General features: G+C 45.8%; 1 protein-coding gene across 3 annotated transcripts in view; it reads right to left on the reverse strand.

Moving 5' to 3' along the window:
• Positions 1-2,815: 2,815 nt before the first annotated feature.
• Positions 2,816-14,208, reverse strand: part of LOC102384422 (solute carrier family 2, facilitated glucose transporter member 11) — a 24,012-nt gene continuing 12,619 nt past the window's right edge. For all 3 annotated transcript variants that reach the window (XM_014518162.2, XM_025199286.1, XM_025199285.1), the window contains 5 exons: positions 13,345-13,455; positions 12,287-12,388; positions 12,084-12,159; positions 7,582-7,709; positions 2,816-6,872 (listed from right to left, as the gene is read on the reverse strand). In XM_014518162.2, coding sequence (XP_014373648.1) covers positions 6,672-6,872; positions 7,582-7,709; positions 12,084-12,159; positions 12,287-12,388; positions 13,345-13,455 — 618 coding nt within the window. In that variant the 3' untranslated portion in view covers positions 2,816-6,671. The remainder of the gene's footprint in view (positions 6,873-7,581; positions 7,710-12,083; positions 12,160-12,286; positions 12,389-13,344; positions 13,456-14,208) is intronic.

Consider the following 14,208-nt stretch of genomic DNA (forward strand, 5'->3'; position numbering starts at 1 on the left):
CTTCCAAGAGAAGTGGTGCTGGCTCCTACCCTGGGGGTCTTTAAGAGGAGGCTGGATGAACACCTTGCTGGGGTCGCTTGACCCCAGTGCTCTTTCCTGCCATGGCAGGGGGTCAGACTTGATGATCTGCTCAGGTTCCTTCTGACCCTACCAACTATGAAACTATGAAACATGTATTTACACGTATAGTTCCTATAATATATATCAGGGTGGGCAAAATATGGTCTGCGGGCTGGATCTGGCCCACAGTGGGTCTCTCGGTCCTGCCTGGCCCAGGCACTGTCCAGACCATGGGGCATCCCACCACCCCCAGGTGTGCAGCAGGGCTGGGGCGACTCCGCAGCTGGACTTCATTTCCTGGCAGCCCTGGTGGCAGTGACTCCTTCCAGCTGCCATCATCACTGGCCCTAGCCCCATGCAGACTAGTTGGGACCTGCATGGGCAGGGTCTGAGCTCAGACCGAGTGCATAGTCCCAGCCCTGGCCCCAGCCTGCCCTGCATGGGGGTTTGGGGTCCTGCAGTGCCTGCTCTGGACCTGCCTGCCTCAGCCACGATGAGTGGAGGCAGCAGTAGCTGGGCAGAAACTGCTGCTCGGCGTGGGGAAAAAAGCAGGACCCAGCGGCAGGCATGCCTGCTTCCCCCTCACTGCTACTGCTGCCTGGACCCCACCCTGGGGCTGCCCTGTGGCTCCTCCCCACCACTGCTACCACCACCAGCACTGCCTCCAGGCTGCCCCAGGCCCCTGCTTGGCAGGGTGGTGGTAGGGAGGAGCCACAGGGCAGCCCTGGTGCTGGCTGCAGGCCGTTGAAGGAAGAAGGGCATGGCAACAGTAAGGGGGAGGTGTCCGTGCCTGCGGCCAACTCCCCCTTTTTTCCCACGCCGAGCAATAGCTTCTGCCTGGCCACTGCCTCTTCACCCAGGTAGCCACCGAAGCCAGGCAGCAGCTCCTTGGGATACAAGGGCAGCCTGGAAGTGGCGCTGGTGGCAGCCCTGATGAAACTGCCGCCTGCCTGCACCCACACAGCTCCATCCCAAATGGGGAGGTTTGGTGTGCTGTTTTGGGGGTGGGCAGTTCTGACACACCCTGTGAGCTCCCTAAAACCCCCTATGGGGCCTGTGGGCTCAAATAATTGCCTACCCCTGATGTATACAAGTACACATTTCTAATCACTGGGAGCAGTGCAAGTTCTATTGTAAGCAAGAGGCAATTATATTCGAAATGAGCCACTGGACTCTGATACAGAAAGACATGTCAATGTATTTTTTGGTCAGTAAGTATATGTACCACATGTAGTTGTAATCATGAAGCCACATGTGCTTTAGTTAAGTGGCACCCAGGCTTTTGATGCTACAGGATAAGTGGCACAGGGTCAATCTGTGGACCTGGTCTTGCATGTCCAGATCCCACTATGAACTGACTCGCACTGGCTGCACACTGCCTCGATCCCAGGCCAGCCTCATCTGACTATGTGCTAGCCTGATCCTAGGTACCTGGGTCTGGCACGCAGGGCCATGTTATCTGGCCTCCAGGACTCTCCATGGGTCTAGAAATTTGGCAGCAAAGGAGCAGCAAGTAATTCTGCCACTTCTCTCATGCTGCCAAATTTCTAGACCCCTGGGGAACTCCCTGGGCCAGATGATATGTCCTCATGGGCTGGATCTGGCCTGCGGGCCAGGGGTTGAGCACCTCTGCGTTGGTTCATTGGTCCCCAACCTTTGCTGATGTGGGGCACAAGACTGAGCAGTAGTGTGCTACAGGCAGTATCTTCGCTATCCTCAACCTCAGTTTTAACTTTTGCTTTCCTAGTTTCACAAAGAATGTCAGTTTAATGGGCAACATGTTGCCTGTGAGACAGGAGTTGAAGGTCATTCTTCTAGTGTGTATTCAATTTACTACGCATACCTAATATGCATAACACTGATCTATCTATACGTATATACGTACAATGTTGTAACTCCCATCAGTATTTCACCTCTTCATTCTTCTCTGAAGTAGTGGTGTTAGATTTCAGATGCCTAAGTGTGGGTCTCTGACATGACTGTAAAGGCTAATAGGTCTATTCTGCACAGTAACGATACCGCTTTTTGTTATTTATTGCTGTATGGAGTCTGGTGCAGTCGGGCATCAAGTCCTTCCCTAGGGACCACTGGGAAAAAACTGCAGAGAGGAGTCAAAGATTTCAGCCAGTAGGAGCAGCTGCAGCAGCAGCAAAATCTGGGACCTTTGGTCATTCCCAGGTCTTGCTGCAGTTCCAGCCAGACTTTCTCCACTCTGAGCGGATTGGCTATTTGCTCCACCCACCCTTTCCTCCTCTCCCCCTCCCACACAATTTCTTCACCTCGGCTCTGTGTCTGTTCCTCTTACCCTGTCCTCCCATTCTCTCACCCCCTCATCCTACTTCTCTTCCCTTTTTTCCACTGATCTGATCCCCTCATACTGAGGTGCCTCTGGCTCCCACTCAAATATTGTGGTAGCGATACCTTGATGCCATCACATCGTTTGCTTTGCTGGCGTGTTCCAGGCGTCCTGCCCCCTGCTATTTGCAGGGTTACAATGGAAGATCTTGGGGGCAGGGACCAGCCAAGTGGGGCTGCAGTCTGGGCTGACCCTTAGGCACTATTATAATAAACACAGTAATAAACAGAATTCAAAATCTCCTGGCAGTTTTTAAAAGATTAGGATGACTTTGTATCATCCTGTGTATAATAAATAATTGCAAAATGCTTGTACTGTCTTTGAGCAAAGATTTTCAGGCAAAGAAATTATCTGCATGTGTATGTGAGAGAAACAAAAATCAGCCATAACATTCACCCAAATAAACTTCATATTTATTTTTTTTCTACATTGTGTATGATAGATACTGAAAAATAGAATAATTTTCATGCAGCCTCCTCCTTCTTTGGCAAAGCACAACTGACTTTTTACTCATGCCCAGCATGATAACACATTTTCAGAATTTTACATTCACCTTAATTTCATTCAAGAATAATAATGCATTTCTTTAAAAAGCTACAATTATAAAAGTATCTGTTTGGCCACACATTGCTCTCTTTACAATAATTTTTTTGTTGCTAGCAGCAGTAATGTAGGATACAAGCAAAGTAAAAAAGAACCACAGGAACGATAATGGCTTGTGAACTATGAACAGAAACTGGAGGGAAATGTAGAGTTACTCCCTAAGGCATGCCCAAGCACTTTGACAGGCATATAACAATGAGAAGCTGCTGCTTGCTAGAATATGTGGAGCCTTGGATAGTACGGATGATGGAGCTACCTAGGAGCATGCCAATAGTTGGGCACATCCTGCTTCCCGAAGGAACACTTCATTCACTTTTATCCACCAACAGAGCATGTACTGTTTTGACATCTGGCTGGTGACACCTGCTTTCAGGGACATTTTACTTTGTTTTTTTATTCCACGCTGTGTTAGGAAAATATGGTTATTTTCATGGAATTATGACAGAAAAATGGGTCTGTAAGGCACATCAGGAGGTGATCTAGTCAAATCCCCAGCTTGGGGCAGGATCATCCCTGTCTAAACCAACCCAGACAAGCATTTGTCTAACTGACACTTTAAAACGTCCAATGACCGAGATTCTACAGCCTCTTTGCCTCATCTGCTCCAGTGGGTAACCCCCATGAGTCAGAAAGTTCTTCCTAATATCTAACTTAAGTCTCCCATGTAGCAATTGCAAGTGTATTATTTCTTGATCATCAACCATATAATCTAGTTTGTACCACGATGATAAACATCTTAAAACATTCAGGAGAGAGAGGGCTTGCTTTAGGTGAAGGGCATATTCCTTTCTTCACAATTACAGATATGAGACAACCCTGATGGGTATGGAGAGAGCAGATGTAGCTTCTGGCTCTTGTATGTTCCAAGATTACAGGTATCACATAATGATGCATTTTATATCTGGCCACTAAGAAGGTAATGATTCAAATATGAAACAGGATTCTAAGATAGGAAGAACTGCTGAGAAGAAAAGCACACCGAAAACATGCCAGAGACTATGCAGCAAACATTTCTGTACCAGCAACGTTCAGTGCCGTAGAAGGGGTTTCTGTCTGAGCAAGATTCTGCACTAAGTTCACTTCGCAAAGTTTACCAGGAGCCAGGCATTGCCACTGGAAAATGACATGTAGGTTGGGAGAATCTATAGGGGTGAAGCTAGCAGATACTGGTCTTCTGTTAGCATTTCCACTCCACACAGCATGGGGGAGAAGAGGGTATAGGCACAGTAGAATGAAAAGGATGGAACAAAGCTTCCACTTCACCTGATTCTCCAGAAATTTCTTTGTTACTCCAACAACTTTATCTTGCACTAGGTCAACTGAGCCATGCCTGGCCAGCTGACAGCCCTCACCTCTCTATTCTGAGCTTGGCAGAGATCAGGTGGAGTGGAGAAAAAAAGCTCTATGGGACATAAGGAGTGTGTACAGGATCAGTGCAAGAGAACTATGTGAGCTGTAAGATGCACATAAAACATTACAAACAAGCCAGGAAGACAAACCACCTCAAAATAAATAATTGTAAAAGCAATGCCCAAGTATTGGTGGTATGAGTCACTTCTTAACGAGCACCAGGAGGAGCTTTTCTTCCTAATCTGTCACGTGTTTTTATAGTTGAAAATGATTAACTGCCCACTGTTGCTCAACAATTAGGATGAGTGATAACTTACTACCCTGAAAAACAAGAGCACCAAGAGGAGTTACAGGGAATTTCATCCGGTTTCTGAAAACAAAACTTAATCATATTAATGCCAAGCTTATTTGAGGGCTATGTGTAGAGGCAAAGAATTGAGGGGATTATGATGAGGTAGTTGTTGTTTGGGTGAAGGAAGGACAAAGACAGGATAAATACATCTGGATGCTAAACCAGTGCACCTGGTGGTATTCAGAGGTGAAGAAAATAAATAATCAGTTTGTAATACTTTCAGTTATGTTTTCCAAATACCTCTACATCATTTAGATTTGAAAAATACATACCGATCATTACACTTCCACTGAGATTTATCAACTACAACATGTCAGTTTTTTTATCCCAGATAATCACCATCACAGCAGTCAATGTACATGCACCTTGATAAACTGAAGCTCAAGACGTGACAGTATCCTGCAACATACTTCTCATGAATGTACAGTCACTGTCAAACATGCACTCAGTAGTGGGCTTTTGTATTTATCAAAATATCATTTACTAATTTTTGAAAAAATCCACTGTCCAGGCCTACTTATATGATCTATAAATGAAGGCTCTTTCTGAGCTCTAGAATTTTTCGCTTCAAGTTCTCAGACTTCAGTGCCTACACTCGGGTACTGAAATCCATATTTAGACTCCTAAAAAATGGGCTGATTTTCTGAAACAGTAACTTAGCTTTGCGTTTTAAAATTGAACTCATGCTCTTAAGCATCAGTTGTTTTCAATATTATGAAACTGGTAAATATATTCCAATTAAAAATCAACCCTTCTCCTAAAAGTTTAACTTTCCCAGTGCTGAACAGGTATGGGCAGGATTAGAAAGGACTAAAATAATAACTTCAGCTGTCACGGGCAGCACCTATGTTCCATCTCTGAATGGTTGAGATTATCTGAACCACAGTTAGCTAGGTGGGTTTAGGGGAAACTAAAACCTGATTGTATAAAACAAGACAGTGAAAAATGAATACTGTTACATTTGTTCTTGTAAGGCATCTGTTACCCCAAAGTAAAACTTGTCTAAAATGTATTTTACATGTGTCTAAATATAAAAAGTGATTTTTTTTTTGTGGAGAAAAGAGAAAGAAATTGAAGTACAGGGTGGGAAGGGTGAGGGGAAGATTGTCAGAAATATCATACTGGACATGTCTACACATGCGCTTTACTGCGCAATAGACTAATTTACTGTGCAGTAAAGCATCACCATCTACACATGTGGCAATTGGGCTGGTGTAGATTAATTTATAGTGTTGTTGGATAGTCCCATCAGACAGAAGTACTATCCAACAGCAGAATAAATTACTGCACTTAAACCTATGTGTAGGTGACGTCAGAATTAGTTTACTCCAGCTCAAATTGCGCTTAAGTTTAATCAGGTGCATTCATTGCACATGTAGATGCACCGTGTATTAATGTTCCATTTATAAATAGTTTGTAAAGGATTAAAGAATAATGAACGTTTTAAATACATGGCTAACTAAATGTTCAGTCAATAGGTGACTATTAACCATCTCTAATACCTTCCATAGCTGTGATGATAACATCTGCTATAACTGCTTGTAACTTACTTATTACTCCTTATTAATCATGTATTAGCCCTTTGCAAACTATTCTGAAATGGTAACTGAACAAATAGTTTGACCCGTAATTTTTCAAGAAGTCTTCAAGATAGTTTGTTAAAGCAGCACATCACTGTTGGTGCTCCTAAGAGATGGCAAGGGGCACTGCAGCACAAATTAATACTTGTATTCTAAGAGAAGGGGAGAGCAAGCTGTGTTTCAGTCTGAGTTTACAAATAAAGTAAGCAAGAAACATCAACTGAACTTCTGCTTTCCTATAAAAGCTTTCTACTATAGACCCAAGAAGAGTGTGTTCTGCCTGACCCCATATTTTCTGTGTCTACCCCACCAGAAAAAGGTAACCTCTCAGCATATCTTCCAGGCATCAGCCTCATCTGCGTCTCCCAAGCTATAACATGGTGGATTTGATTTCCTCGGGCCCTTTCCAAAGATTCTCGTGAGTCTGAGTTTTAAAGTTACGCTTGTTGAATTCCTCTGAGATTTCCAGGAAGGATTTCCCTTTTGTCTCAGGAAGGAAAAAGCCAACATAGAGAGCAGTGCAGACACAAACCACGAAGAATGGAAGGTAGCAGAAATGTCCAAGGCCTTCCTACATGGAGAGAAAAATATTTAAAAGGGTTGGAAATGTACCAAAATATGAGCCCATGAACCACTAGAAACCCATTCCTATGGATAGTAGCATCCATCATGAAATATTTCTGTGCCGACCTGAAGGATCTTATGTGCATGCATTACAGCAACTCAAGGGTAAAGTTTGGGAGACTTGGCTTGGCGAGGGGAGTATTACATGATTTCACCTTTTTCCTGCCTTTCTCACTACATATAACTCTACAGGAAAATGGGAAAACAACTGCTCTTATTAGGATTCCCTGTAGCAAACACTGCAAGGGTGCTAGTTGTGAAGAGCTCACAGTATATTCAGTTCAATCCTCTCCCAGCGGGATTCACAAAGGGGAATGTTGTGAGAGTTAAAAGGGACCTAGTAACTTCTGTAGTCCCAACCATTCCAACCTGATAACAGAATGGGAATGCTGGCTGTCAGGCCTCAAAACTGTTCCAATCCCAGCCTCTTGTACTGTAGTATTCTCTATAGGGAACAGGTTGGGCACTTGGCTACAAGACAGCTCACAGCTACTCTAGTTATAGCTTATAGCCAAACGGCTGCAGCACTGGCTATGCTGGTGAGATATTGCAGGCCTAGTCATTTCCACTAAGCATCAATGTAGGTTGTAGCAGTACAAGAGCACTTGTTCATGGACTGAAAAACTGTAGATGTATATATAATCTTCCTAACTTACCACAATGAATGGAAAGGCCATTCCAATCATGAAGAGATTGAACCAGAGTAGAGAGCCACAGATCATGTAAGCAGCTGGGCGAGACATTTGATCAAAGATCTCGGTCGGCAAAATTCCTGTCACACCAGCTAGGAAAGGAATTTGCAAGAAAATTTATAACATCATCAATAGAGGCTGGAAATGAACAGGACCTATGCTAACATCCCAAAGAAGTGTGGGGTATACAAATAGGACAGGGACCATTTATAATGGATTTTTTTGTAAATTCTTACCAGTCAGCACAGCCAGAGCAAGTGCTAATGTGGCTTAATTTGCAGCAGGAAGTTTTAGGTTAAATAGGAACATAGGACTGAAAAGGGCTTCCTGGGGCAGGCCAGTCCTTTGCATTCACTGGCACACACGTACCCAAGGATTCCTCCAAATTGCCATTTAAGATGTTAAGAACTGCCCATCCATACAAACCCCTGGACATTGGCATGACCTGCCAGGAAATGTTTGTAAGAAACTCTCTGTGCATATTCAAAGGCCAGGCTGAGACAGACACCGTAGATACAATTAAATAAAACCTAAGGCATTGCAAAGATATGGACTAAATATCTCATTGGAAGTTACTTCTGATCTAGACAATTATGGACCATTAGGGCCTGATTCTCCTTTGACCTGCACCTATTCTATCCTCATATAAAGAAGCAGAGAATCATATCTGCAGTAAGGAGTAACAGGCACATGCTGTGCATTCAAATGCGCACACACTCACCCTTATGCATAATAATGGTTGGGTTCTGAGAAAATTACAAGTCAGTCAGTTAAAATAAATAGGAAACGTTTTACATATAAATGCAAAGACATTACAAAATAACAGAGCTCAACAACCTTTTGTCACAACCCAAAGGGTGTGATTTTGGTTTTGTGAGTGCTTCGGCACTGCTAAATTGTTCCCGCTAAATTACAGCTTCTTTGCACGGTGAAGTTTTCTGCTGCAAAAGAGAACCCCGGTGCAAGGGAGAATTTCCCGCCAATTTGAAGCTTTCTTTGCAGGGTGCACTTCTTTGTTGCAGCACAGAAATGCTCGTTGCAAAGAGTTCCCGCCATTTGTATGCTAATTCGAGCCCCATTATTGGCCAGTTCTAAATTATTCACACGTGGCGGCTAGTGATTGGCTTGCTAGCTGTATAAAAAGCTTGAGTGGTTTCCGCCCAAGTTGGAGGACTCCACGAACAAGGGAGGAGGAGACTTCACGCTGTGTGAAGATCTCTAAGCGCTGCAGATCCTTACGGACCCAGCGCATTTCAAGCAGGCAACAGAGGTCTGATCAGCCTCTAGCCTCTCCCCGTCGCCGATAGATTCCTAGACGTATCCCTTCCTACGCGCAAAAGAACCGGACCCACGGAGCCTAGCAAACTTCGTGTGAGTTCAGCTGGAACAACTGACATAGTTGTTCAGACGACCGGACTACCTCAGAGCACGAGTTCCACGGAGCCTAGCAAACTTCGTGTGAGTCTATTCAGAGCTCTCCCGTACGAGTACTTTCTTCGGTTGAGACGACGGGCTCACGTGTTTAGAGCCTTCAGCCGGATTGGGCTAGAGTTCGCGAGTTTAGAACTCTTGTCCGCCTCTCTTCTTTCCTGTCTGTAACCGCAACTCAAGCAAGTTCTCCAGCCTACACCACGACCATCTTCGGTGTAAGTAAACAATCTTTAAATCTACCGCTATGAGTCTGTGCCTAATTCTAGCTTGTCGCGCCCCTCCTCTCCGACCCCGCGTGGCCGGGCTGCTGGCCACAGCCCGTGTAGAGCACAAAAAAGGGCCCGGATCGCGCTCGACCCGCACACCTTTAAGACTGCAAACAGAAGGAATGAAGTATTAGGAACACTTGCTTAATGAACTGATTTGCACATCTAAGAGCTTGTTGTCTATTGTCACAAATTAGACAAAAAGTCACTCTTTTTGCTCTGAACCTATAAAGCAAAGGAACTTTTCTTTCAGGAGTGACCCAAGCTTTTGTGTTCATGTTTCTTGTTTTCTTTCAAACATCACTGCTTGGTCAGCCCAACAAAGACAGCTGCAAGAGGAGAGCAGGGGTGGGCAATTATTTTGGCTGGCGAACCACTTAACAAGTTTTGGTAATCTGTGGAAGGCTACACACATAAAATCTTTCAAAAGATACCATTTAAACAAATTATAGATAAAAGCAAATCATATATTCAAAATCAAACATTTACTATAACATTTTTTAATTTTATTTCAAAAATATTTTTGTCCTGATATATGTTTTTTGAGTAGTGTATATAGAGATAACAGCATAATAGCTCAAAATAAAATCTTACTCATATATTGTGTGTGTTGGGGGCAGGGGGTGTAGGTGGGGGGTGGGTGTGTGGGGGGTGGGGTATGTGTGGATGTGTGTGTGGGAAGGGTGGGGGGAGTGTGCACACGTGTGTGCTGGGACTGCTTTGTGCTAGGTCCTGGGAGCTGGCTGGAGGTAGAGGGAGGGAGGAGGCTCATGCAGCAGAACTTGCCTGAGTGGTGTGGCGCAGGTGCAGTCTACTTCCCCAGATCTAGCCTGCGGATACCCTCATGGTATTCCACATGGAGCCAAGCCCTGCCTGCTCCCGTCTGAGTCAGCCCATGCCGCACTCCTGGCCCCAGCCCCGACTCTGACTCTGGCCAGCAAACACAGCTTCCTGGCAGGGCTGCCTTCCACCCACTTGTCCACCCGTAGATGGCTGCTCATGCTGGGTGAATAGAGTGGGTGGAAGGTGGCTGGGAGCTGGAGCAAAAGCCCATGTACTGGGGCAGGAGCTGCCTGGCTTCAGATTCCCCCCCACTGCTTCCCCACCCTACCTGCTGCCCGTAGCAGCGCAACAAGGACAGGAGGAGGAACCGCTGGATATTGGCAGGGGGGGAGGGAGGAAGCTGAGCAGTACCCAAGGAGGAGCTGGAGCCCTGTGTGCTGGGGCAGGAGCCACCCAGCTTCAGCTCCCCTTGCCCCCACCGCTTCTCCACCCTACCTGCTGCCCATAGCAGCACAGCAAGAACAGGAGGAGCCACTGGAGGTGGAGGGAACAAAGCAGCACTCAAGATGGCTGCAGCCACACCAGGAGCAGCCTCGCCAGAAAGTTGTGCATGCTGGTCAAAGCTGGGACCAACCTGCGGGTGTGTGCAGAAGCATGGCACGGGCTGCCCCATATGGGAGCAGGTGGAGCTCAGCCCCCTGCATGCAAAGCACTGCGAGGGCAGCCATAGGCCAGATTAAATCAATTGGATGTCAGCCCATGGGCCAGATCTACCATATTTCATGGTGTATAAATTGAGGTTTGAAGCCCAATTTTTAACTCTTAAAATTCAACCACGACTTATACACTATATTACTATCCCCTGCAAGTGGTACAGGGCTCAGTGCTAGGTTGATGTGACGCAGGCAGTGCTGCTCGCAGGGGATGGGGCCATGCCAGCTGAGCACCGCCTGTTGCAGGGGATGGGGATGAGGATGGGGCCAGGCTTGGTGCTCAGCTGGTCCAGCCCCATCTCCTGCGAGTGTTGCTGCCTGGGCCACCTCAGCTGAGTGCTGAGCCCATCCCCACCCCTGCGAGCAGTGCTGGGCTCAGTGCTCAGTTGGCGGGGCCAGGTTCAGTGCTCAGCTGGCGGAGCTGGGTTCAGTGCTCAGCAGTGCCGCTCGCAGCAGACAGGGCCAGATGCCACACTTAGTTGGGGTGGCCCCATCCCCTGTGAGCCCAGCATCGCTCACTGGGGACGAGGCTGTGCCAGTCAAGCACTGAGCCTGGTGCTGCTTGCAGGGGCTGGGGTGCTCGACTAGGGATGTACTGCTTGCAGGGGTTGGGGCCAGGCTCAGCTGGCGCAGCCCCGTACCCCACAAGTGGTGTTGGGCTTGCAGGGGACGGGGCTGCACCAGCTGAGTGCCAAGCCTGGCCCTGTCTGCTGCGAGCAGCACTGCTGAGCACTGAGTCTGGACCTGGCAGCTGAATGCCGCTTGCAAGGGACGGGGCTGGGCTTGGTGCTCGGCAGTGCCGCTTGTAGCAAATGGGGCTGGGCCTGGTGCTCGACTGGTGCAGTTCAGGCAGCACTGCTTGCAGGAGATGGGGCAAAGCCCAGCTCTGACTTATACACTATGCCTATTAAAATCTTACCTTTCCTAACTTTTAAATGATGGTTGATCTATACACTGTGTCGACCTATACACTGTGAAATACAGTGATCATCAGTTGGTGGGCCAGATCTGGCCCACAGGCCGTATTTTACCTACCCCATGCTATAGAGAGCAGCACAGATTGCCCCTACATAGTTCTGAGACATAACCACAGTTGCACACAAGCACTGCAGCTGATGAAAATATAGGTAATTGTAGAAAAAAAAAATTAACATTTTTTGTATTATTCAAATGTCACCTGGTCAAATGCAATCTTCACTTCCAGCACCTTGCCAGCACTTGTCTTGGAGCCCTTCAGTTTCAAAACTTCAGTGAAAACCCACACGAAACTTACCTGGCCCAATTCCAAAGCTCAGGATATAGGCGAAAATACAGGTCATGCTGAGGTAGGGCATCCAGCTAATCTGACTCTACACACAGTGGAGAAGGAAACAGAAGTTAAGACACTTAGAGTTACTTGCTCTCATTTAATACCCCATCAGTATAAAAGGCAAAACCAGCTCTACTTGACTTAAGTAATGAAAAAGAATTTGTTACCTGCTGGGATAAAGCAACCATAAAAACGATGGCCCAGACTGCCATGAAGCTATATCCTCCCAGGATCAGCAACTTCCGGCCAGCATGCTCAATAACTATATTCTGCACAAAGCAACACAAGATGTTCAAAAGCTATTTATGCCTCTCCCCTCCAGCCCCTACTTTCAAGACACTGCTTAGTTAGGTGGCATTGATTGGGGTTCAGGCAGGCTGGGTGATGAGGAAGTGTCAAGTGTGTGTCACAACTGCAATCTGAACCTGTCTCTAAAAAACCTTGTGTACTTGCTCCAGAGAGCACAGTTAGAGTGAATAAAATAACAGTTTTTAAAAAAGGCTTCCACAAGAGAAATGTAAGTGCCCTAGATTTTGTCGGAAATCGAAGGTAATTTGGGACTATAAAGTAGCAAGCCAAGGAGACAGTGCTGGTTTCTCTAGCTCTGTTAACCTTCTTTCTTGCTGTCGATTGTATGGGAAAAGAAACCTACATATCAGTATGAGTCTGACTACCCCTATGGGAATGCTTCAGTGACTGTAACAATAAGTTACCACAAGGTGGTGGTGTTTCAGAACATGAAACATTTTTGAATACCTAATATGTCACAATGCTGCCTTATGACGGATATCACAGGTACAAACACTACAGGTCACAACTTTAAAATAAGAGCCAGCAACCCAACAGAACTAAACTGGAGGACTTGAAATGCAGCCATCACTGGGACCTGGAAGGGGGCAGGATGGGATTCTTTTCTATATAAACCTTATGTTATTGTTTTCTCCAGTCACTGACTTTAAAAGTGCTATTCCAGATCAGCCAAAGGGTTTACCCACAGCAACTGCCAAGATAAAAGAAAAATATACTCCCTTTTAAACTATTCAGACATTATACTATCTGGCCATGATCAATGATTGATTAAATGACTGATGGGTCAGTAATTTGCAAGGTAACCATCGGAATGAAAAGCACTTTAAGTAGGAAAATTGGTATTAGTTGGATGTTGTATGTCAGTGGAGTGTTCTTGTGTTAGTAAAATGCATCTATTTTGTGCATAGATACTCACACAAGTAACAGCTGTGATGAGTTCGCAGCACCCAGTGCCAATGATGACATACTGGATTTTGTCATATGGAATTCCAGCCTCCCGGAACACATAGCCAGCATAAAAATACATCTGAGAAGGAAAGAGAGGGAGAGAGAAATGTAAGAAAAGATACTGCAGAATTGCCAGCCAGTGTCTTTCCTGCTCCCTCGGATACAACTTTCTACTCTCCAGTTTGGGGTTCCACATCCACATACAGAATTGGCTACTTGCTCGTAAAGCACTAAAAAACTGTCCAATTGCAGTCCATCCCCTAACACGTAGGAGTGTCTCAGCAACCGAGCACCTGGTATTTAATTCAGATATTGGTGAGAAAATGCTCTTTGAAAGAATTGGCATCAAGGGAGTCACAGTATTTCAACAGTGGAGCAAAGAGAAGTCCATTAATTATAGAGCTGTCCCCAGAATAAAATGACCATAATTAGATAAGACAGGGGCCTCTCAGAAGCAGTATAAGGCACTTCTTACTTCTCCAGACTGCTAAATGTAAACTTGTCAGTTAATGCATTTATATTTGCATTCTCTTGTTTCCTGCAGTTCATTAGGCATCTCTGTCTTATGTCTCCTCAACCCTTCTTTTTCACCAAGGCTGGATGCTAAGTAATATGAGCATATAGGGAATTGGTGAGGTTTTATTCACCAAGGCGCCCCCAGGGGTTACAAGAAATAATGGCCACAAGCTAGCAGAGAGCAGATTTAGACTGGACATTAGGAAGAACTTCTTCACAGTCAGAATGGCCAAGGTCTGGAACGGGCTCCCAAGGGAGGTGGTGCTCTCCCCTACCCTGGGGGTCTTCAAGAGGAGGTTAGATAGGCATCTAGCTG

The sequence above is a fragment of the Alligator sinensis genome, unplaced genomic scaffold, assembly GCF_000455745.1.
Source record: "Alligator sinensis unplaced genomic scaffold, ASM45574v1 scaffold505_1, whole genome shotgun sequence".
Lineage (NCBI taxonomy): Eukaryota > Metazoa > Chordata > Crocodylia > Alligatoridae > Alligator > Alligator sinensis.